A 26,545-nucleotide genomic window follows, 5' to 3' on the forward strand; every position below is an offset into this window, starting at 1 on the left:
GAGGCCTAGACCACAAGAGGCCTTGCAAGTTCCCACTTGCTCTCTCATATACCTCTGAAACTGTCCTGAGAACATACCCAGAATAGCCTGCTGGAGGGTGAAAGTCGTGGAACAGCCATAATCAATGTGGCTGAAGTCAGCCTTAATCACCCAATAGCCAACTGACCCCCAGATAAAAGTGCAAGCCCACCAAAGACTCTCACACACATGAGTGAATCAAGCCATGATCAGCCAAAACCAACCTTTAGGAACCTACAGTCAGCCAAGTCCCAGACGTGAGTGAGCCCAGCCCAGAGCAGCACAGCCACCTACCTAACCACCTCAGATGTGTGAGCAATAGATCTTACTGTTGATTTAGACTAAGGGTTTGTGCTTGTTCATGAAGCAGCTTTACCGGGGCAATGAATAATTGGTACAGGGTCCTAGCTTCTAGGCTCCATCTTGTTTTGGAGCATCCAGAAAATCAAAGCCACCATTATCATACCTGACTACTCAATGGTTTTATGGGGCAACCAATTCACTTCTTGTAGCATTTTCCCTTTGTCTCCAAAAGGATGCAAGCACGGGGGTAACTCTGTGGTTATCTCCCTTGGCATCTTTCATCAGTAAACCAGTCCTAACCACATGAATCATGAAGATAATGAAAGAAAGAGGAAAGTATATGCCTATTAAAGATACTTGGTGGAGGGGCACCTGGGTGGCTCAATGGGTTAAGCCTCTGCCTTCGGCTCAGGTCATGATCTCAGGGTCCTGGGATCGAGCCCCACATCGGGATCTCTGCTCAGTAGGGAGCATGCTTGCTCCTCTCTCTCTCTCTCTGCCTGCCTCTCTGCATACTTGTGATCTCTGTCAAATAAATAAATAAAACTTTGAAAAAAAAAAAAAAAAAGATACTTGGTGGTAGCAGAGAATGGTTTATATAAAAAATTGTAATGAAATATGTACACATGCATGGAAAAGTACCCCAAGGTACCTTACATACTGAGGCTGCCAAAAAGTATTTTCCTAGGATGCTAGGTGAGATTATGGGCTAATATTCTTTTTCTTGCCCATGGTATCTGACTTCCCTGAACTGAACATGAATTTGTAGTTTAAAAAGAGAGAAACATAAACCACGAAAGAAACAATAAAACTTCCGAAGAAAAAAAGAGCAAATATTTAAGTTTATTTTCAGGGCTTGAGCAGGTTATTATCATTTGTAGTTTATTTTGAGTCAATTATGCAGAACTGTTGAAGGAAATTAATTAGCTAAAATTTCTAAAGCAAAAATCAGGAGAAAATTTTGAAAAACAAACATAAACCCTTGAAGGCATATAAATAATTGCCAGGTGAACACAAATTTGCAATGTTTTTAAAAAGGACAATGTACAAGCATTTTCTAATAAATTTTTGCCTAGAGCAGGGTCAGCAAATTTCTTCTATAAAGAGCCTGATAGTAAATATATGAGACTTTTCAGGACAGACTGTCTCTGTTACGACTACTCTGCCATTATGGCACAAAAGTGGCCATAGACAATCTGCGAATAAAGGGGCATGAATGTGTTACAATAAAACTTTATTTATAAAATCAAATAGCAGGCCAGATTTGGCCCACACCCGTAGTTTGCTTACCTCTGGCCTAGACAAATTGGTGCCATAGCAACAAGAGCTTAAGATCATACTGACAACTTATGTCATAGTGATGAAATGTTCTCTGCTCCTGACAGTCCTTTGTCATACTTTTGCCTGATGTCAAATCCTTTTCCTTCTTTATGTCTCAGTTTCCTCTTCAAGAAACCTGAGACTGCTTACCTTAGAAGTATGTTCTAATCACCTATTTATTTATACTTCTCCTCCATGAGGGCAAAAACACCTAAAGGCAAGATTATATACTAATCACTTTTATATCCTCAGAGCCTGGAAGAGAACCTGAACTGTAACAGATTCTCAATAAATGAATGTGAAGTGAGTGATTCAGTGGAACACAATTGTATCAAGAGAAATGAGAAGACAAGACACAGACTGGGAGAAAATATTTGCAAATGACATCTCTGAGAAAGGACTATTAACTAGAACACACAAAGAACTCTTAAAACCCAACAATAAGAAAATGAACAACCCAATTTTAAAAATGGGCAACAAATCTACACAAACACCTCACCAAAGAAGACTACAGGGTGCCTGGGTGGCTCAGTCATTCAGGGTCTGCCTTCAGCTTAGGGATCAGAATCCCAGGTTGGGCTCCCTGCTCAGTGGGGAGTCTGTTTCTCCCTCTCCCTCTGCCCCTCCCTCCTACTTGTGAGCTCGTGCTCTCTCTCTTTCTCAAATAAATAAATAAAACCTTAAAAAGAAGAAGAAGAAGAAAAAGACAACTACAGAGGCAAATAAGCATATGAAAAGATGCTCAACATCTTATGTCATCAGGGAGACAACAACAGTGAGATACCACTACACTAACTATTAGAACAGCCAAAATCAGGCCGCGCCCCGGCTTCCGGGCTCTCGGCGCCCCAAGCTCTCGCGGCTCCCGGGGCTGTAGCCCACGCCCGCGGCCGGGGCTCTGCCCGCCGCGCCTGGGGAGCCGAGGCTCCCGAGCTCCTGTCCCGGCTCCAGTCCGGGGGAAAAAGGAGGGCTGTCCCCTGGCTGAGGCGCACGGCCGCGCGATTTTCCCTCACTCTCCCCGGCCCCATCTGTGTCTCCATGGCGTCTCATCAGCAATCCCGGATCCAGGCTTACCTGGAGAAGAACAAGATAGGTCCCCTGTTTGAGGAATTAATGACCAAATTAATAACTGAAACGCCTGACCAGCCAATCCCATTTCTCATTGACCATCTTCAGTCTAAACAAGGAAACCATGGACAACTTCAAAGAACTTTATCTGGATCTGCAGCTCTCTGGGCAGAAAGTGAAACATCAGTTTGTTTGTTTGTTTTAACAGAACATAAAGGAACAAGAAGGGATTTCAGAAGTTATGATAAGCCTTGGCAATTAAGTGCAAAGAAGCCTAAAAAGTCAAAAAGTGACCTTGCTGTGTCTAACATTTCCCCACCATCACCAGAATCCAAATCATTGCCAAGGTCAGTAGATCATCCTAAGTGGAACTGGCGAATTAAACCACAAAGCCGTGATTTTGATGAATTGAACCACATCCTTCAAGAGAGCAAGAAGCTGGGAAAAGCCCTTGAGAATCTCTCTCGAAGTATTGCAATTTCAGATGAACTCGATAAGGTTCAGAGTTACTCCCCAGAAGATAATAAGAGAGAAGTAACAACTTTACAATGGAGAAACATGAAAGACATCACCTTAACCAAGTGGCCAAGAGAAGGAAACTGAGGCCAGAGTGATTAAGTGATTTGCTGAAGGTCTCAGAATTAGTACTTACATCTGGAGTAAATACTTCCCTCTGGCTTCTGATTGTTCATCTGACTTCAAATCCATGCTTTTCCCTTATACTACATACTGTACTCCACCATGAAAGGGGAAAAGCTAAAATGTCTTTAATGAATTATTTTAATAACTCTATTAAGATAATAATTCATATAATAAAATCTAAACTGGTTTTTATTACATTCAAAGTATATTAGCAGAACCTAAGTTCAGACATTGTCATCACCCCAAAAGAAACTTTGTACTCATTCTTATCCCCCCAGTCCTTCAGCCCTAGACAACTACTAATTTGCCTTTTGTCTCTATAGCTTTGCCTATTCTAGAAATTTCATATAAATGCAGTCAAACAAATGTAGTGTTTTGTGACTATCTTCTTTCACTTAGCGTAATGTTTTCAAGGGTCAGCGATGCTGTAGCTCCTATCAGTACCTCATTCCTTTTTGTTGGTGAATAATTTTGTTTATTCATTCATCAATTTATGGACATTTGAGTTGTCTCCACTTTTCAACTATTATGAATAGTGTTTATCTGTATATTCATGTAGAAGTTTTTGTGTGGATGTGTGTTTTCATTTCTCTTGGGCATATCTGTAGGAGATGGGAATGCTGGCTTGTATCTTACTCTGTTAAACTCTTTGAGAGACTGCCAGACTATTTTTCACAGTGACAGCACCATTTTATGTTCCAATCAACAAATGTGAGGGTTCCGATTTCTCCATATCTTTGCTAGTACCTGTCTGAAAAGAGAGGTAACTTATAGTCATCCTCATGGATGTGAAGTAGTATTTCATTGTGGTCTTGATTTACATTTACATATGCCAATAATTGGTAATGTTGACAAAACATTATGAACAATTGAGTCATATGTTACCTAAGTTTTGTCATTTTTTTTTTTTTAAATTTTTATTTATTTATCAGAGAGAGAGGGAGAGAGAGCGAGCACAGGCGGAAAGAATGGCAGGCAGAGGCAGAGGGAGAAGCAGGCTCCCTGCCGAGCAAGGAGCCCGATGTGGGACTCGATCCCAGGACGCCGGGATCATGACCTGAGCCGAAGGCAGCTGCTTAACCAACTGAGCCACCCAGGCGTCCCAGTTTTGTCATTTTTTAATTCACTCTACGATTCGAATACCTTCTATATGTCAGAAAAGAAGAAATGACAATTCATCTTTTGTCACTGTAGACAAGAATGCTAATAGCTAGTGAGTTTGTTGATGAAAAGATAAACAAATTCTCTTCTGATTGCTTTCATTTTCCCATTGAAATAAGAAGCAACATAATCAGCTTAGAATTAGGAGAGAGACAGGAAATGTTGAAATTAACTGAAGAATGAAAATGTCTCTGGACTGAAAGAGAAAAACGCAACCAAATGAACTTTGATTAATCTACTCATGTGGCATGTGTATTTTTAACATTACTAGGTAATGCAGAATTTCTAAAGGTTGTATCATTTACACTTCCACCAACAGTTTATAATAATACTTTTTGCTCTTGATCGTTGCTCACACTAGCTGTCATCAAACATTTTAATGAAAAATGGTTTCCTGTAGACTCAATTAATGATTTTATAATTTTCAATAAGATTGAATGCCTGCTTGTCTCTTTTGCCCATTTTTATTGCCCATTTTTTTCCTTTAGATTTGTGAGTTTATTCTATATTCTGGATGTCAACTCTTATTGGCTATATGTTTCTCAAATATGTTCTCTAAGTTTGAGGCTTGTCATCACTTTTAAAATAGTGCTTTCTATTAACAGACATCCTAAACATTAATTTATAATATTATTTTAAGAAATCCTTTCCTACTTGATGTCATGAAAATAATTGTTTTTTTTATTCTCTCCTAAAAGGTCTGTTTTTCACATTTAGGTCTTTCATTCACTTGAAATTATTTTTTAATATGGTAAGAAGTTGGAACATATTTTACCCATATGGATAATATATTTCCTATAACTGTTTATTGAAAAATTCATCATTTGTCCATCAGTATGCATGCTTCTGTTACTTGTATTATTTCTGGGCCCTTTTTCTTCTATTGACCTATTTGCTATTTCTGTTATTCCATTTGGTTTGAAGTTATATTGTATTTTAGATTGATATGAGAGAATTGACATTGTTACATTTCTGAGTCATTCTATTGTAAACATGGCATATTTCCATTTGATTAAATATTATAATTATTACATGACAAAGTCATATAGTTATATTTAATAAAACCATGCAGGTTTTATTTAATTGATAAAAAAAAAAAAAAAAAAAAAAAAAACAGCCAAAATCAAAAACACTGACAACACCAGATGCTGGTGAGAATGCAGAGCAACAGGAACTCTCTTTCTCTGCTGGGGATATTGCAAAATGGTACAGCCACCCTGAAAGACAGTTTGGCAGTTTCATACAAAACTAAACATAGTCTTTTTTTTTTTTTTTTAAGATTTTATCTATTTATTTGACAGAGAGAGATACAGAGAGAGAGGGAACACAAGCAGGGGGAGTGGAAGAGAGAGAAGCAGGCTTCTGGGTCACCAGGAAGCCCGATGCAGGGCTAGATACCAGGACCCTGGGATCATGACCTGTGCCAAAGGCAGACTGAGCCACCTAGTGCTCCTAAACGTACTCTTTTTATACAATCCAGCAACTGTGCTCCTTAGTATTTACTCCAAGTATCCGAAAACTTATGTCTACACAAAAACCTACATACAGGTTCTTTATAGCAGCTTTATTTATCATTGCCAAAACATGGAAGCAACCAAGATGTCTTTCAGTAGGTGAATGAATAAACTGTCATATACCCAGACAAAGGAATATTACTTTGTGCTTAAAAAAAAAAAATTGATCTATCAAGGTATGAAAAGACATGAAAGAAACTTAAATGCACACTACTAAGTGAAGGAAGCCATTCTGAAAAGACAACATACTGTATTATGCCAACTATATGACATTCTGAAAAAGGCAGAACTATGGAGACAGTAAAAAGATCAGTGGTTATCGGGAGTTAGGGACAAGGGGGAGGGATGAATAGGGGGAGCACAGAAGGTCTTTAGGACAGTAAAAATACTCTATATCATATTATAATAATAGATACATGTCATTACACATTTCTCAAAATCCACAGAATATACAACACCAAGAGTGAATCCTAATGTAAACTATAGACTTCGGGTGATAATGATGTGTCAAAGCAGGTTCACGTATTATAATAAATACTCTGGTAGGGAATGCTGACGGTGGAAGAGGATGGGCATGTGTGGGGCAGGGGGGATGGGAAATCTCTGTATTTTCTGCTGAGTTTTGCTATAAACCTAAAAGTGCTCTAAGACATAAAGTCTAGGCTAAAACACAAATATATCCTCACATCATTATTCCAAATGCTCACTCAGCCTTTTTCTATGGCCTTTAGGAGACATCAAAAGTTAATTACCCCATGAGGCAATGATTTCTTAGATCTGACACCAAAAGCACAAGTGGCAAAAGAAAAAATAGATAAACAGGACTTTATCAAAATTAAAAACTTTGTGCTGCAAATGTTATCATCAAGAAAGTAAAAAGACAACCCATAAAATGGGAGATTATTTTTTATAAATCATGTATCTAATAAGGGACTGGCATCTAGAATAGGTGAAGAACTCTTACAATGCAATAATCAAAAGACAAATGCACCAATTTTTAAATGGGTAAAGGATTTAAATAGACATTTCTCCAAAGATGACATTCTTAGTATAATAATAATGATGATTATAATTCATTATATGTTTAAAAAGCATTAAAATCATCCAAATAATTAAATAAATATGGAGAGAGGCTGATAATAAAACACAATATTGGGGCACCTGGGTGGCTCAGTGGGTTAAGCCTCTGCCTCCCCCTCAGGTCACAATCTCAGGGTCCTGGGATCGAGCCCCACATCAGGCTCTCTACTCAGCAGGGAGCCTGCTTCCCCCTCTCTCTCTATGCCTGCCTCTTTGTCCACTTGTGATCTCTGCCAAATAAATAAATAAAATCTTTTAAAAAAACAAAAACAACAATAACAAAACATACTATTAAGATAGAGTGCACTAAGTAGATACATTTAGGAAAAACCTTATAATCTTTTATCCCCACCACAGTACAATTTTTTTCTTTTACTTGTTTATTTTTAATTCTAGTATAATTAATATGCAGCGTTATATTAGTATCAGGTGTACAAAACAGTGTTTTAACAATTCTATACATTACTCAGTGCTGATCACAGTATGTGTACCCTTAATCTGCTTCACCCATTTTTTTTTGAAGATTTTATTTATTTATTTGACAGAGAGATAGAGAGAGCACAAGTAGGCAGAGCGGCAGGCAGAGGAAGAAGGAGAAGCAGGCTCTCCACTGAGCAGAGAGGCTGATGCGGAACTTGATCCCGGGACCCTGAGACCATTACCTGAGCTGAAGGCAGAGGCTTAACCCAATGAGCCACCCAGGTGACCCCCCTTTTAAAAATTTTTTAATTTTTTATTAACATATAATGTATCATTAGCCCCAGGGGTATAGGTCTGTGAATCACCAGAAGAACCTGCTTTTTTGTTGTCTTTTTCTTTGTTTCCTGAATGTCACATATGAGTAAAATCTGGTATTTGTCTTTCTCTGACTTATTTCACTTATCATTATACTCTCTAGATCCATCCATGTGATTGCAAACAGCAAGGTTCCTTTCTTTTTTACGGCTGAGTAATATTCCATCACATGTGTGTATATGTGTGTACATACATATATGTATACGAATATACATGTGTGTGTGTATGTATGTGCATATATGTATACATGTGTGTACACACACATATATAGTCATCCCGCTTCTTCTTTATCCATTCATCTATGGATGGACACTTGGGCTGCTTCTATATTTCGGCTATTGTAAATAAGGCTGCAATCAACATGCAAGTACATGTATATTTCTTAATTAGGGTTTTCATATTCTTTGGGTAAGTATCCAGTAGTGGAATTACTGGATCATGTCATAATTCCATTTTTAGTTTTCGGGGGAATCTCCATACTGTTTTTCCACAATGGCTGAACTAGTCCGCATTCCCATACCAACTATGCACAAAGGTTCCTTTTTCTCCACATCCTCACCAACACTTGTTTGTTGTAATGTACAATTTTAATAGTGACTATATATAATATAGTATATATTATATAATATATATATTATATATATAATATAGTATATAGACTATATACGTAATAGTGACTATATATGATTTTATTTATTTATTTGACAGACAGAGATCACAAGTAGGCAGAGAGGCAGGCAAATAGAGAGGGAGAAGCAGGCTCCCCGCTGAGCAGAGAGCCCTGTAGGGGCCTAGTTAGTCACAGCGACTCCATCTTGGTTAAACAGCCATTTTGTTGTTTATGCAGTAAAACTTAAAATGACCCTGCCCCCCACCCACCCCAGGGAACTTACTTAAAAGCAAGTCTGGGAAACCAGTATAATATGGTCGACCAGTCCCTGATAACAGAGCCCAAATACAAGGATGGGTCAGGTCAGGTGGAGGTAACAGAGCCCAGAATGCAAGAATGAGTCAGGCCAGGTGGAGACATCCAATCAGTAAATCTCCCTAACCACCAAAGAATGTTTAGGTGCCAAACTAGGGCGCCAATTCTGACCAGAGTGATAGGCTAGTTCAAACAGCTACTATAGGGTAAATTGTAATTCAATTGGCCACGTGCATGTGACCTAACATGATTATGCAACTTTCTATGTTACAATCTCATTGGCCAGGCTCAACCACATGGCCTTTGCTCTATAAAAGCTAGTCTGTGAGGCTGGGAGTGGTCGCTCTCTCTGTAAGAGACAGCCCTGGCCCATCTGTTTGATTCTCTGTGCTGGTGCGAAATAAAGCTTTGCTTGACCTTCACTTTGCATCAGTCTCGCTCTTTTGATCATGGACCCCATCAAGCCCAATGCAGGACTCGATCCCAGGACCCTGAGATCATGACCTGAGCCAAAGGCAGAAGTTTAACCCACTGAGCCACCAGGCATCCCCAATTCTAATTTCTGCAAAATTTTTCAGTGTGTACTCAGCCATAACATTAAGCAAAATAAGCTTTAAGAATTGTATTCAATTTTTTGTTATTAAAGAACCCCAAACCACTGCAGATATGAAAACATAGTGGGGAACTTCTAGGCCAATTTCTGCATGAAAGCTTGATGCTACAGAGGTAAGTGGAAAAGGAAAGCCTCCAATCTTTCGGACTGTGTCAAAAACACAAACACTCGTCCTCAATTTTGACAACCCTGGGCTAGAGAAACTGAAATGAATCCTGGCTGCACCAAAAGGGGAGTCTTGGGTTAAGAGCTGGGCAAGACCCAGACCTGTCTCTTCCTGCCGTCACACCACCAACAACAAACCTATGGGAACTGCCTTGATCTAAGCCAGAGTAGGAAAGGGAACATGTGCCAAATATTAAGTAAAGTTTGGAGTAATCAACTCTGAAGAGCAGTCATATACTTAGAATTTTTTTTGTAAGATTTTATTCATTTATTTGACAGAAAGATCACAAATAGGCAGAGAGGCAGACAGAGAAAGAGGAGGAAGCAGGCTCCCTGCTGAGCAGAGAGCCCGACTCAGGGCTCGATCCCAGGACCCTGGGATCATGACCCGAGCCGAAGGCTGAGGCTTTAACCCACTGAGCCACCCAAGTGGCCCCATATACTTAGAATTTTGAATACTTTAAAAATACTTAGAAGTTGGGGCACCTGGGTGGCTCAGCGGGTTAAAGCCTCAGCCTTCGGCTCGGGTCATGATCCCAGGGTCCTGGGATCGAGCCCCGCATCGGGCTCTCTGCTCAGTGCAGAGCCGGCTTCTCTCTCTCTCTCTCTCTCTCTCTCTCTCTCTCTGCCTGCCTCTCTGCCTACTTGTGTTCTCTGTCAAATAAATAAATAAAATCTTAAAAAAAAAAAATACTTAGAAGTTATCATTGTTATGTCTTGGGGGGGGCATTTTAATCCTTTTTGGTCTAAGACAGAGATGTCTAAATTGATAATAAAAATAAACTGTATTTTTATGTTTTTAAATGTTACATCTTTTTTTAAGTGTTAAAAATGACAATGTCAACTTTCCTTACCCACTTCACTGGTTATGAGTTCTATTTAAAGAAAACCTCAGGGACGCCTTGGTGGCTTAGTCGTTTGAGCCACAACCTTTGGCTCAGGTCATGATCCCAGGGTCCTGGGATCGAGTTCTGCACTGGGCTCCTTGCTCAGCGGGGAGCCTGCTTCTCTCTCTGCCTCTGCTTGCTTGTGCGCGCTCGCGCTCTCTCTCTTTCTGACAGATAAATAAATAAATAAAATCGTTAAAAAAAAAAAAAGGAAAGAAAGAAGAAAACCTCAGGTCCAAAATAGCATCGAGTAGGACAAGTCACCAAACCAGGGCCTAATACCATACCCTAATTGCATTTTCAACCTCCTACAGAAATGTAGTCTTAACTGGTCAGGAATCTTCTGCTAAACACCAATGAGGTAATCTGTCACATGGTCCTCTCTATCCCTAAAAGGAAGATGAGGTAATCTACTTCCTAAGACCCCACTGTGGCCAAATGATGGTGACCTCACCTGAAATAATTCATTTTTTGTGTTTATGACTTCCCTGTCTTACCTTTAAAAACCTTTCCCTTTCTATAGCCCTTTGGAGCTCCCCTCTACTTGCTAGAAGGGATGCTGCCCGATTCATGAATTATTTAATAAAGCCAATTAGATCTTCAAATTTTCTCAGTTGAATTTTGTTTTTTAACGGTTCCATTTCCCAACAGACATCCACTAATTAATTTTTGTCAATCTTCATAGCAAAGTAAACAGACACAGAATTGCAAAAAGAGCTCTCCATTAGTTTTTCAAAATGTCTCCAGAGTCTTTTTATTTAAACAGAAAAAGAATGCATTCCCTTTAAATGAAATAGCACTTTGATTAATCAAAAATAGGGGATGAAAACATTATACTGGGTCCAGTCAACCAACAGCCAGGCTTTGTTTCCATCTAATTAAAAAGTAAAAGAGAACCTGGTTTCCATTCCATTATAATTGCGTTCCTTTCAACAACAGTGTGATAAGCTGAGGAATCATAACAAAATGTAATTACTCAATTCTAATATTTTCAACATTCCAATTGTGTTTAATTCTATTCTAGACACTTCTTAAAGTTCTTGCATTACCCTCAACATTCTACCCTCAACAATCTTCCTTATTATCAGGAACTTCATAATTCCTAAAGCATTGGTTTCTGGCTTAAATAAGCATTTCACAAAAATTTTGCTCATATTAACTAGAAAAGAGAAAGTGATTCTATAACAAAAGAATATACAAAGATGCTTTGAGAAAAAAATTGTCAAAGACTTAGAAATGGGTAAAAGATTACAGAGTGTCCTTTCAGTGGAATGTTCGGCATTTTCCAGACAACCCTCCCAAGATGATTTAATTCTATAGGAGTGTGCAACTTTGATCGACTATGTTCCATTGATTAGGCTATCTTACAACTTTATTTTTTTACAACTTTTGAAAAAATATTTTATTTGAGAGAGAGAGGGAGGGAGAACGCAAGCACAAGCGGTGGGGGCGGGGGCGGGGTGGAGAGGGAGAAACAGACTCCCCACTGAGCAGGGAGCCCAACATGGGACATAGGACATGGGACACAGGACTTGATCCCAGGACCCTGGGATAGCAACCTGAGCCAAAGGCCTATGCTTAACTGACAAAGCCATCCAGGCACCCTATTTTACAACTTCCTAAGGTTAGAAGTTAAGTTACAGAAAACTGTCAGTAATGCAAAAATCATTGCCATTGATTGAAATGTAAACTAAGGGGTACCTGGGTGGCTCAGTCATAAAGTGTCTGCCTTTAGCTCAGGTCATGATCCCAGAGTCCTGGGATGGAGCCCTGCATCAGGTTCCCTGCTTGGCCAGGAGTCTGCGCTCTCTGTTTCTCTCTGTCTCTCTCAAATAAATAAATAAAATCTTAAAAAAAAATAAATAAAGATTTTCAAAAAAATTTTTTAATGAAGTGTAAATTAATTTTGTCTGGTGGAAATATAATAAATTTCTGTGCTGTAGAAAGAATGACCTCAAATGTTAGTTTTATAGGACATACAGGACAGCACAGTCATACAAACACATACATCACATATATGTCATCATGTATATAATATAATTATAGATATATCACAAGCCACGTGTGTAATCTTACATTTTCTAGAAGCATGTTAAAAAAGGTAAAAAGAGATGAAATTCACTTTAATAATATATTTTATTTAATTCAGTATGTTCAAAATATTGTCATTTCAATACATAATCAACTTTTAAAATACAAGGTATTTTTTATTTTTTTGTATGCTAAATCTTCAAAATTCAGTATGTATTTTACATTTACAGCACATCTCAATTCATTTTAGCCATAATTCAGGTGCTCAATAGCCACATACGTGGTTGGTTACTGGTTACCATACTGGATGGTGCAACTATAGTTTTTCTTTGTTTGCATAGGTCTGGATAGTTCAACCATTACATCTTCTCATGCAACCATTTGCTAAAACAGTTTTGATGTTAACTCTAGATATTTCTTCCTCACCTACCATATGCCTGGCTGTTCACTACTTACTAAGACAGGTATAAAAACTGTGTAATGAATGTCTCCTGCCATCAAAGAGTAAGGTGAGATAAGACATATAATCATTAAAAATTTAGAAAACAAGACATCAAATAAATGAATTCTTGAATTTAGTGAATAACAGATAAACAACAACAAAAAAATCAATACAGATATGCATAGTCAAGGAGGAGGAGACTTGGAAAGGGAGAAAGGAGCCACAGATATGCAAAGCTTAATAATAAACAGGATGAGGAAGGAAAGGTGTAAGTTAGCGTTTGGACAAAACAAGAAGTTACTGGCCTGATTTCATCAAAGTATTTGGTTCAGATCATGGTTTTTGTACTATGTGGTTGCTCTTTGGTAAATATATTAAAATAGCTTTAGAATGAAAACAGATCTTGTATGTTATATATTGTGTGATCTCAACCCCACCCTAAAAATATATTTTAAAAGACAGGAAGAAAACATTCAAAAATGGTCCCTAGATAACTGGATTGATTATGGTGGGGCAGAGGATAATCCTGCTTCTTTTATTATACCTTTTTTTTTTTCAATAATCATGTAATATTTTTATAATTAGAAAAAATATACTGTTTATAATATGTAAAGAAATTGCACTTATCTGATGGCTTCAGGAATTCATTTTTTGTTAAATTTCTTTTAAAGATTTATTTTTTCTTTTTTTTTTTTAACTTTTTATTTATTTATTCATGAGAAACATTAAACTTGAGAAACAGAAGCAGAGGGAGAAGCAAGTTCCCCATAGAGCAAGAAGCCCAATGTGGGACTTGATCCCAGGATGACCTGAACCTAAGGCAGACGCTTAACTGACCGAGCCACCCAGGCACCCCTAAAGATTTATTTGTTTGAGAGAGAGACAGAAAGGTTTCCAGCAAGTGGGGGGAAGGGCAAAGGGATAGGGAAACAGGCAGACTCCCCAATGAGCCAGGAGCCCAGCATGGGGCTTGATCCCAGGACCTGGGACCATGACTTGACCTGAAATCAAGAGTTAGATGCTTAACCAACTGAGCCACCCAGGCACCCCGATGGCTCCAGAAATTCTGAAACAAGATTGTACAAATAGGTATGTCTAACCATTCCAGTATGTTCTCTTAATGTTTTAAAAACTAGAACAAGAGTCCACGGCTTTTCATAACACATATTCTAGAACCACTGACTATTGGACTGATAAACTATGGAGTAAGCTCTCACCCATTTTCCATGAATTTTGCCTGGCAATTGTGAGAAGAGTCAAGTATTTAGAGGAAGAAGAAGGAGGAAGAAGAGGAGGAGGAGGAGGAGAAGAAGAAGAAGAAGGAGAGTCTCCAAGTATTACTCAAGTTAATCAATGACCATCTAGGGTTGATTTTACTTATGGAAAAGCAACTTGCTAAAGGTGACTGCCTCATCTGTTAAGTAAGGTTCATGGCTAATGGTTTTGACAAGTAAAGCTGTTCAACTGCCCCAGGTGGCTCACTTGATCACTCATCCTCTACTAGCCATGCAACTGACGGAAATTTTAAACATAGCTTGCATCTTGACCTTTGTCTTTATGATTTAGTTTGTCATATTTTCTAGTTACCTTGACCACATAGCCTTTGAAGAATAATGGGATCCTTTACTTGTGCTTTGCCTACTCTAACTCTAGCACAATCATTAAGCATATCTTATCCTTATTTGCTTTTGATATTTACTAATTACTATTAACCACTGCCCTTTGTCTACTTCATTCTCTTGTTCAGATTCTTTCCACCTAACTCAGCTATTTCTTGTCCTTTCCGCACATTCTTCTGCTTTAGCTCAGTAGTTTCAAGTTGACTTCTTGAAATGAGTCTGGCACAATTTCAAAATGCTAGAACATTTAGTAGATTTATAATGAGATGGCTCTTTAAGTGTGATAACTCCTTATCAATCAGTAAAGTTAGCAATATTTACTGATCGACCACTGTATTTATGGATTTATGGAACTACAGGGATTTTTGAAAGCAAAGGAAAATCTAAAGAAGTCCTGAATAGTTTGCTTATACTCACGGAGTGAAGCAGTGAGGGGAAAAAAAAGTGTGAATTATAGCATACAAATATACATGAGTTCACTACAGTTTATGCATGCTAATGAAAATAGGGGAAACAATATAAATATCCAACAGGGAAATGGTGGAGGTAATTATATATATCTAGACTGAAATACCATGCAATTATTTGAGTACTAATTGTGATATCATTTACTTACCACGAATAGCCTTTTAACATTATTTGCTCTTACATATATGATCTCACTCACTTTCCTATCTCTGGATATTCAATGATCTTTTGTTACCTGGATAAGATACCTTTTCTATCCTCTCCCTGCCCCCAACAAATCTCCATGACTCCAAATCCAAATGCTACGCATTTATCAAGAAACATGTATTTAACAAGCATTTGTTGTGTACCCTGCCAACTGGCGCCTGCTCTCATGGGGCTCATGGTCAAATAATTACACTAGTATATGATTACAAACGGAATGTGTGCTGTGAAATAAAGAAATGGTTATAAAACACAGTAATCTAGGGAAGGCTTCCCTGTGGAAGTGACACCTGAGTTGGGATCCAAAACACAAGTAAGATTTATGAAGCACTGGAGGGGTAAGGTGAGGACAACGTGTGCTATGACCCTGTTACAGAAAATGCATCATATTTTCAGAGAATTGAGAAAAGGTCGGTTCGGCTATGACACAGAGAATGATGAAAAAGTACTCTGAGAAGAGGTGGAACAGTAAGCAAGACTGGAGCTGTGTAAGACTGTGGTTTTTAATACAGAACAACGAAAAATCACTGAAGAACTTTAAGGTCAAGAAGTGGAGGGGGCATGTGATCATACTTGCACTTTGAAAAGATGATACTGACTTCAGTGTGGAGACTGGATTGGAAAGAGACCAGGGTGGACACTGGGAGACCAATGAGGAGTCTACCACACTGGTCTGGGTGATAGTTCTATCTTTACCTAGAGAGCAGGCTGTGGAAATTGAGAAAAAGGACAGAGATCTGAGAGGTATTTAAAAGATACAGTTACTAGGGCTTGATAATAGACCACAACAAAGAATGAAGGAGGGGCCCCTGGGTGGCTCAGCGGGTTAAGTCTCTGTCTTCGAATCAGGTCACCATCTCAGGGTCCTGGGATAGAGCCCCACATCGGGCTCTCTGCTCAGCAGGGAGCCTGCTTCCCCCTCTCTCTCTCTCTCTGCCTGACTCTCTGCCTACTTGTGATCTCTTTCTCTCTCTGTCAAATAAATAAATAAAATCTTTTTAAAAAAAAAAAAAAAAGACTAAAGGAGAGAAGTACCCAGGATGAATCCTGGGTTTCTGGCTTCTGGAATCAAATGAATGGTGGTGTCATTCATTAGAAGATAAGGTTCAAAACCTATGATCGTGACTTTGGTTAAGTTTGACCATCCCATCATGGGCTTATAGATAATTACTGAAATAACGGCATAGATGAGAAGACCCAGGAGAAAAGGATCGGGTGATAAGAGAGGAAAAGTCTGAACTGAGCCTTGAAGAACCTCAACACTAGATGAAAGATGCAACCACAGAGTCAGAGAAAGAACAGTCGGAGAGAGGAACAAAACCACCAGAGTGCAGCGCCTCCAAATCAAGAGAAAGTGTGTCAAAAGTCTTCCATAGGGGCACCTGGATGGCTCAGTTGGTTAGGCGTCCGACTCTTGATTTCAACTCAGGTCATGAACCTCGGGATCCTGAGATCAAGCCCTGCATTGTGCTCTGTACTCAGCAGGAAGTCTGCTTGAGGAGTCTCCTTCCCTTCTCCCTCTGCTCCTCCCCGGGCACATGCTGGTGCTTTCTCCCTCTTTCTCTCAAATAAATAAATCTTTTTTTTTTTTTTTTTAAGCCTCCTATAATATTCCCAAACAATGGTGAATGGTCAGCTCAAAAACTTCTAGCTAAGCCTTTTTCATAGCACCTTTTCCTTTTTATTTTACTTCATATTCCTTTTCACATGTATACTATAGCTATTTGTGTACGTATCTTTATACCACAATTATAGTATAGGATCTTTAAAGGCAGAGACTGCTCCTTGTTTATCTTCGTATCTGTGATAAATTGTGCAGAATAATGAATATGTGGCACATTCAGTTATTATTTGGTAAATGAATGATGAGATGATAAGCCATTCAAAATTTAGCTGCGAAGTAAAAAAAAAAAAAAAAAAAAAAAAACCTGTAGTATTCAGCGATGTTAATGACTCACTCTGAAGTAAAGTCTTAGAGATGCACCATATTGAAAGAATCTAAGATAAGGACATGCAGTATTTTCAACAATAATCATTAATGCCATGGAAGCAAAAAGAAAGCCAAATCTGTAGTCTACCTATAATTAATATAGCTACAGTCTACAGCATTGTTTGACATACACCTTTCAAAGATTGTTGGGACCAACAATCATTTCCAAGTCTGCAGTGATATATTAATCGCAGGCTGTAGTAGTCATGTGGTCAATTTACGTGACATTTCCTTCATTAAGAAACTTCAAAAGTTGTGGTGGGAAGGCAGAGGGGATTTCAGAAACCGTTTGAGCAGAAAAATTATTCATACCACTAGAAATCTGTGTCGAAAGCATGAATGTCATTAGATTAACTCAACTATAAGAGGTTGTCAACAGGTTTCCATGTGAATAATCCATTTATGTCTCTGCATTTACAGCCCTTTATTCCCACTGCTGGCCTCCCGTAACTCCCTTTCAGAAACAGGGTCCCATCAGTGTGGCCGGAGCATTTATGGAAAGCTTCATGAAAGTTTCAGACCTGAGTGGGCCCTGAAGAACGGGAAAACCTTTGGCAGATACAAGAAGAGTCAAGCACATTAGCGCTAAGCAGTGGAGCTGAGAAACAGTACGAGGCCTGGGAGATGCTGGCCACAGTAACAGACTGAGCTGGGACGAAGTGCAAGGTATGATCTGGGGAGCCACATTAAAAAGGTTTGTGAATATTTGATACATGAGTTTAAATATTATTCTGCAGCTGGTGGAGCATCCGTGGTGCAATCCTCCTCAACTGGATAGGACGGGAGAAGGAAGAGAACAGAGTTGCAGCATCAGACATGGAACTCTTCCCAACTAAACAGGGCCCCTCCTGCTACAGTTGAAAACCACTGCTGTCAGACAGAAACACTCAGATAAAACCCTTAAAGGCGAAGAAAGGCTCTTGACTGGGGTTTAACAGCAGCAAAGTGTTAACTTGTGGTTAAGAAACCAACCCACTCACTCCCTGGCTTTGTATTCGCCTTTTTGTTATCTCATTGTGATGAGCTCTATACCTTCCCCCACAGTACTTTTCTCCCTCACTCTTTAGCTGAACAACAACTCAGTGAAAATCTTTTTCTTTGTATTTCCATGGCAGAGTGGATACAGACTGAGATTTCCCAGAATTACATTAGAAACCACTAGGAGAAAGAAAACAAAAAGATAAGAATAATGCAAAAAGAGTCAATTTTCCCAAGTACAGATCTGGGGTCCGAAGTTCCCTAAGATAGGTAATGTCATCAAAGCAGTGAGCCTGAGAGGTACCACTGTCAAAGAAGCATCTTCCAACCAGGAACCCCAATCTCTACATAAAGGGATGCAACCACAAGGACCACACAACTCTTACTAAACCCTCTTTCCGGACCCTCTTCCTTTCCAGTTTTCAGGCAACCCCAAATCCCAGGAGCTTTTCCCTATCCTACCTAAGAAGTCACTCTCCTACATGCTGTCTAATCCGACCATTCTGCCACCTTGACTCTATCTCTCTTCCACAAACCATCATACATATCACCTCCTAAAATATCACGAAGTCTGTGCTACAAACAACCATACCACTACACTTCTCTCTCTCTCTCTCTCTCTCTCTCTCTCTCAATCTCTCTCTGCACACCCCCCTTTCCCTCCTCAACCTGGGCCTTTTTTGAAAACTCTGCTGCAAGAAAGAAAAGACCAAAGGTGGTGAATGTCATACTTTCACCTGAGAGTCACTGTTTCCACTTCTGCATCTGACTCTAAGCTATGTGACCACCAAGGTCTGCCCGCGCTTCAGCACCCAGGAAAAATGCCTATGTTCACAAATCCAACCACATTCTGTTTCAAATATCCCTTATCTGCTGGAGACCTCTGGCCAAGCTCCAGATTCTTGATGGAGGAACACACTTACTCAACATCTGAAGAAAGGCAGTGGTTGACGTGGTCTGAAGCATTGGGGTTTGGAACCAACAGCCAAGAAAGAATTCTTGAGATGTCTTTGGCATAGAAAGCATAGGGACAGGACCCGTGGGCAGAAAGAGCTGCACTGGGGTTGTGAGAAGTGCCTGACTGTATAAGAATTTTTAACCTATGAAGGGGAGACTAATATTAGGGCTCCAAGAAGCTGAGTCTATAGTTTTCTGGAGATTGCTTTTTTTCTTGTAAATCATTAAAACAGTTGCAAACTGATGGAGACTCAGGTCCCGCATGACTGTGATCTCTATCAGTTCACCGTTTGTTTTTTCCCTTCTTTTGTTCTAGGGCAGCCAGGAATCCCTGAGGAATGTCACGCACATTCCATCTTGGGAGAGGACTGCGGGGGCGTGTTAGCTTGTGCTTTGCCCTCGGCTTGCCTTCTACTCCCTCATCACTGGTGACGCACCCTTGAACACCCAATTAATGATACAGATCACATCCCCCAAACTGAGGTGGGAAACAAAGGCAGAAGAAAAGTTATTAAATTTCCTTACTATCTAGAGTCCACTGACGAGTCCTTGAAACAGGCAGAGTGACATTCCTCTATGGACTCAACTGCCTCCACATGAACACTTTGCTAAGGGCAAAAGGCAGTCCTAGCCTGACCGACCCCCACCCCCAACCAAGATCCTATAAGTCTACTTTAACATATAAAAATTCCTTTAGGAACTTCCTTTACCTCTAAACCCTCCAAGATATGTGCTGGCAATCATCCCCAAGCATACGGCCCACCGATATATATCTGAAGGGTCTCATGACTAAGGTTTTATTCGACGGTAATAAGTGACCTTTTCCCAACAACAGCTAGCCCCTCAAGGGCCTGGAAACCTTGCTTCAAAAATTCCTTAGAGACTTACACCATCCCTGACCCCCTCCCAACCTGCAAGTATATAATGGACCACTCCTCACAACCCCAGGGCAGCAGCTCCTTCTGCCCACGGGTCTTGTCCCTGTGCTTTAATAAACCACCATCCTGCACCAAAGATGTCTCAAGAATCCTTTCTTGGTCGTTGGCTCCAGACCTCACCCCACCAAACCTCACCCATATTCTAAAACTTCATCAAAACCACCTGCTCTGCCACCCCTGAAATAACTCTCTCAACATATTACACCTGCTCTACTTCCATCATGTATCTGGAAAAGATGTTATCATAGAATTTCACAATAACAATTCCTTTACTTTCTTAGAAGACTAAGATTCTGAAAGAAAGCTGAGCAACACTGAGAGGAAGGAGGAGAGAGAAAAACTTATGTAACTGAGTGGCAAAGGTCTGTTTTGAGAAGGACCTGTAAGTTTTTATGAACTTCCTTTCAGTGGATTTTTTTCAGCCAAATATATTAGAAAGTTACAGGTACGACAATGCCACCAGGAACTCTTAGTGTTCACCTGGAAGTGAGCACCAAGCATAATCTCCTACTCAGACTTGCAGCCACGTTGAAAAGGGAAATCAACTCTTGTGGTGGATCATTTCCAAACATGACCACCAGAAACTCCCTCTATCCCTGTACACACATGTCACTCCTCCCATCAGAGGGGGAGCCTATTTTCCCCTGGACTGGTCTTATACCTTGCTTTGGTCAATAAAATGAGACAAGAGTGACATTCTAGTACTCCTAAGAACTAAAAGAACTTTAAGGCCTTAAGAAGACTTGTAGTTTAAAAAAAAAAAAAAGACGACAATGACTCGTAGTTTTGAGGCATCTGGATGGCACTGTCTGTTAAGCAACCAACTCTTGGTGTCAGCTCAGACCATGATCTCAGGGTCATGAGATTGAGCCCTGCATCTGGCTCTGTGCTCAGTGCGGAATCTGCTTGAAATTCTCTCTCCCTCTCCTTCTGCCCCTCCCTCTTGTGCATGCTCGCTCTCTCTTACTAAATAAATAAATAAATCTTTTTAAAAAGAGGAATTGTAGTTTCTGTTTTTGTGTTTTTGGGAATCAGCTAACTAGTTAAAAAGTTCAGGCTACACCGCAAAATAAGAGAGAGGCCTAACCAGCCCTAACCATTCCAGCAGAGGCCAGATGTGTATGTGACACCATCTTGGACATTTTAGCCCCAGCTGAGCTCCCAGGTGAATACAGCCAACACCACATCTAGCAGAAAAACTACCTAGTGGAGCCCAGCCAACTCACAGAATCCATGAGAAATAAGAAGCTGTTATTGTCTTAAGCCATGAAGTTTTGAGGAAGTTTATTACACCATTACATAGATAACTGAGACTTATTTAAAAACTCAACCCATCTCAGTCAAGGATATTAATAAGTCTGGATCCCAGATAACTTCTTAATATGCCCAGTTTTTGTTTGAATGGTCCTTTTGTTACTTGTTCTATATTGATCTCAACCATGAACTCAAGACAGTTCTGACTTCAAATATTATGTCCTATATTTCCCATAAGAACAAAGTTTTTAGAACTTACTTTGAGTTCAGGAACTCTGACTACATTATTTATTTTATTCCCTTAATATATCTTTAACTTCCTCTGATTCTGAAGATACTTTGGATTTTATTATTGGCCTAAATTTTAAATTTCACTTTCAAAATGTCCAGTGTCTGTAGTTGCTATGATAATCTCCCTTTGAATATGTTTTGCAAGTTTATTCATGCTTTTCAAATGTAAATTCAATGTGAGAGCAGTGTGTAGTTAGATAATAGCATTCATCAGATGTCACCACTGAAAGGGAAGGATTCTCAAGGGATTCAGCTCTAATCCTTCTCTCCTCCTTACTCTCTACAATCTGTGTATGACTTATTCAATGCCAGTGACTTCAATTAGCATATGTAAAATGATGACTCACAAAGCCAGACTTCCCATTTGGACTTCTCTCCTAGGATTCAGATACCGTTCCAAATGTCTACCAGGTATCTCTACTTGGATGTTCCACAGGCTTCCCCCGACTCAATGTCTCCAAATGAAACTCACTGTCCTCCAAAACTTATTCTTTCTTAATCCTTCACTCACTGAATAACGCATTCTTCCAGAAATCTGGCATGTGGGTCTCCCCACCAGAGCAGGAGCCCTAAGTCCCATTCATCTCCATATCTCTAAATCTTAGGGCTCACTGAGCATTCTTTCAATTAATAATCAATTAATAATTAAAGGAAAACTGTTTCATTCTGGTTTTAGTTACCCCAATAAGAAAGATCAGCTCCTGTCTAACCCAACTAAATGTGTCAATACTTTCAGCATCATCTAGTCATGTCCAAGGCAAGACTTTGTGAAGAATCTTCGCACCACCAGTAGGAAGAATGGGAACCAAATGAGCCACCCCAGGCCACATACGCTTAGGAAGATCTTGGCCTTGGGACAACCATGATGTACAGCCTCCTTTACCAGGACTAATAAAGTTCATTTGAAAAGGTTAAATGATGAACCCATTGTCTCAGTTCCCAAGTCCCTAGGGGACCAGAACTCTGTTCTGAACAAAGCGTATCACCCTCCTAATTACAGGAATGAGGCATTTTCCTGGTAACTCATGCTGCCATGTCCCCAAGTTATTTTTGTACTTTATAGCTTCACAATATCAAATGGTGCTACCTTTTGGGAAATAAGATTTCAAGGTGATTTTTTTTCTGATTACAAATTCTAGCCAGTTCCAAGAATTCAATGTCAACTCAGTTCAAATTTACGGTTTCTTTAAGGCACTGTGATGTTAATCCCTCCTTATTGTTGGGTGATGTACACTAGCCTAAGTCCTGCCTGGCTCATTACGCCCCACTTTCATTCTGTGTAGCTCTGGAAGTCCAACCTGCTGCAAAGCCAAACCAGTCTGGGTCACAGGTATTTTGAGTTTGTCTCTACAGCCTAAATGTCTTTCATTTTCTTGGTGGGATGGTAAGTGACAGCTTTGTGGTCAGTATTTTTAAGACTTATGTCTATAGGGGCACCTGGGTGGCTCAGTTGGTTAAGCATCTGCCTTCAGCTCAGGTCATGATCTCAGATGATGGGATCAAGCCCCGAATCGGGCTCCTTGCCCTGGGAGCCTGCTTTTCCCTCTACCTCTGCCAGCCACTCTCTCCCCTCCCCACCAGCCGCTTGTGCCCACTGTCAAATAAATAAATAATTTTTTAAAAAAATATATGTATTTATTTAACAATAGAGATAAAAATTATCTCTGTAATAAATGCTTTTAGATTCCACATTAATTTATAGCATCTCAAATAATAAATGTTTTGATTTGACAATTTCTTTATGAAATCAAGCATAATCTCAGGTATACATGAGATATACTCTGAGTTTATAATTCTAATTTTTTTTAAGATTTTATTTATTTATTCGACAGAGATCACAAGGCGGTGGAGAGCAGGCAGGGGGCGGGGGAAGCAGGCTCCCCACTGAACAGGGAGCCCAATGCGGGGCTCAATCCCAGGACCCTGAGATCAAGATCTGAGCTGAAGACATAGGCTTTAAGCCACTGAGGCACCCCAGGTGCCTCTAAATTCTTAAAAGTAACTGTTTTTCATTCAAATACATTTGCTTTTCTGGAGTTTGGGGTGATTATAATGAGTTCATTCGAAATATTTATTATTGCCTTCCCTGCTGATAGTGCTCTTGCAAACATGGTGATTGTTCCTAAAACCTGCTAGATTTTCTGTAAGAAGTGTGGCAACCACCAACCCCACAAAGTGACACAATACAAGAAGGACAAGGATTCTCAGTATGCCCAGGGAAAGAAGCATTATAACAGTAAGCAGAGTGTCTATGATAGGCAGACTAAGCCGATTTTCTGGAAAAAAAAAAACCCTAAAACTACAAAGAGGACTGTGCTGAAGCTTGAATGTGTGGAGTCCAACCACATATCTAAGAAAATACTGGCTATTAAGAGACACAAGAATTTTGAACCAGGAGGAGATAAGAAGAGAAAAGGCCAAGTGATCCAGTTCTAAGCTTCATATTTGGTTTTATGAAGCCGATAAAATCTTGAAGTTATGTTCAAAATGAAAAAAAAAATTCTCTTTATTAAAATAGCACTTGCTAATCTCATAACATTTGAATAAAAAAAGAAATTTAATCTCCCTGAAAATAATTTTTGGCATTAAAATTCATTACATCTGTTTACATAGTTATGGGGAAAACTCAACAAAAACTACTGATCTATTTAACATCTTGTGCTTGATGAAACACATTAGAACACGAAATACCATACTTTGGAACAGAAAAACACAGTCAAAAGACAGGTCCTTTCATTACCAGGCTGTGTTACACTACTTTTATAATAAATCTTATCACCCTCTCCCCATCTTTCGCCTTTCCATATACATAGCCTATAAAACTGTGCGATTGTAAACTGAACTAACTAGGGAGGGAAAATTTAACACATCTGTGAAATGAGCATTATAAATAAATCAATGCCAATGTGCTATCAGCAAAGGTCTTAACAAATCCACTCTACTTAATGAAATAAAATGAACACAGTAACAGATTTACATGAGAATGGATAAAGTTCAAATATCAGAAAATAACAATTCAGTTTAGCAAATCTTTTCATTAAATTCTAAAAGTATTCTTTAGATCTTTAAATGTAATGCATTTTCTATCAAAATCCAACTGCCTTTTTTCTCCAGAAATTAACAAACTGATCTTAAAATTCATACAGAAATGCAAAAAAACAAAAATGAAAACCATAATAGCCAAAAAAAATCTGGAAAAGAAGAATAAAGCTGGAAAACCCACATTTCCCAATTTCTAAATTTATTACAAAGTTACAGTAATCAAGAGAGAACTGTAACCTGGTGATTCACAGACCTGTACCCCTGGGGCTAATAATACACTATATGTTAATAAAAAGAAAAAAAGAGAGAGAGAGAACTGTAGAACTGGCATATGGAGATATAGATAGATAGATAGATACACAAACAATTTTTTTTAAATAATAATGGAATAGAATTTCAAGTCAAGAAATAAGCCCTTACACTTATAGTCAATTGATTCTTGAAAAGAATAGCAAGTGGAGGAAAGACAGTCGCTCTCCACATCTGGAGAGGGAAACATGCAAAAGAGTGAGGTAGGACCCCTACCTCACACTATACAGAAAAATTAACTTAAAATGGATCACAGACTGGGGTGCCTGGGTGGCTCAGTTGGTTAAGTGGCTGCCATCAGCTCAGGTCATGATCCCAGGGTCCTGGGATTGAGCCCCGCATTGGGCTCTCTGCTCAGTGGGGAGCCTGCTTCCTCCTCTCTCTCTCTGCCTACCTCTCTGCCTACTTGTGATCTCTGTCTGTCAAATAAATAAATAAAATCTTAAAAAAAAAAAAAAAGACAATAACAAAGGTTGTAGAGGATGTGGAAAAACTGAAACCCTCATACACTGCTGGTGTGAATTTAAAATGGTACAGCTGCTTTGAAAAACAGTTGAGGGATTCTTCAAAAATCTAAAAATTGTGTTGCCATATGATCCAGCAATTTGACTCCTAGGTATATACCCAAGAGAAATGCAAACATAAGTCCACATAAAAACTTGCACACAGGGACAGCTGGGTGGCTCAGGTCATTCAGCAGGGAACCTGCTTCTCCTTCTCTGTCTGCCTCTCCCCCAACCAGTACTGGTTCTCTCACTCTCTCAAATAAATAAATAAAATCTTTTAAACCAACAACAACAACTTGCACACAGGGGCACCTCAATGGGTCAGTCAGTTGAGTGTCTGACTCTTGATTTTGGCTCAGGTCATGATCTCAGGGTCCTATAATCAAGCCCAGAGCCAGTCTCCATGCTTAATGGGGTGTCTGCTTGAGATTTTCCCACTCCCTCTGCCCCTCCACACCCCACTCCCCACTCTCTCTCTCAAGTAAGTAAGTACTTAAAAAAAAAAAAACAAAAAAAAACCTGGTGGGGGGCGCCCGGGTGGCTCAGTTGGTTGGGTGACTGCCATCGGCTCGGGTCATGATCCTGGAGTCCCAGAATCAAGTCCCACAGCAGGCACCCTACTCGGCAGGGAGTCTGCTTCTCCCTCTGACCCTCCCCGCTCTCATGCTCTCTCTCTCTTTCAAATAAATAAAAATATTTTTTTAAAAGTTTACAAAATAAAAATAAACACTTGGGGCACCTGGGTAACTCAGTTGGCTAAGCATCTGCCTTTGGCTCAGGTCATGATTTCGGGATCCTGGGATCAAGCCCCGAGTCAGGCTTCCTGCTCAGTGGGGGTCTGCTTCTCCTTCTCCCTCTGCCTTTCCTCCACTTATGTGTGTGCTCTCTTTCGCTCTCTCTCAAATAAACAAAATCTTAAAAAAAAAAAAAAAAAAAAACCCACCTGTACACAAATGTTCATAGCAGCCCCATATCAAAATAAACCAAAAAGTGGAAACAACCTAAATATCTATCAACTGACAAAT

The 26,545-nt window shown here is 39.5% G+C and overlaps 1 protein-coding gene and 1 pseudogene across 1 annotated transcript; both read left to right on the forward strand.

The window, feature by feature from the left end:
- Window positions 1–2,522: 2,522 nt before the first annotated feature.
- LOC131822119 (uncharacterized protein C8orf34-like) lies at window positions 2,523–3,312 on the forward strand. The gene has a single exon (XM_059158511.1). It carries the CDS (start codon window positions 2,680–2,682, stop codon window positions 3,310–3,312), a length of 633 nt encoding a protein of 210 aa, XP_059014494.1. The 5' UTR covers window positions 2,523–2,679.
- A 20,460-nt stretch (window positions 3,313–23,772) lies between these two features.
- LOC131821965 (large ribosomal subunit protein eL42-like) lies at window positions 23,773–24,099 on the forward strand (annotated as a pseudogene).
- Window positions 24,100–26,545: the final 2,446 nt, after the last annotated feature.

This window comes from Mustela lutreola, chromosome X, assembly GCF_030435805.1.
Source record: "Mustela lutreola isolate mMusLut2 chromosome X, mMusLut2.pri, whole genome shotgun sequence".
Classification (NCBI taxonomy): domain Eukaryota; kingdom Metazoa; phylum Chordata; class Mammalia; order Carnivora; family Mustelidae; genus Mustela; species Mustela lutreola.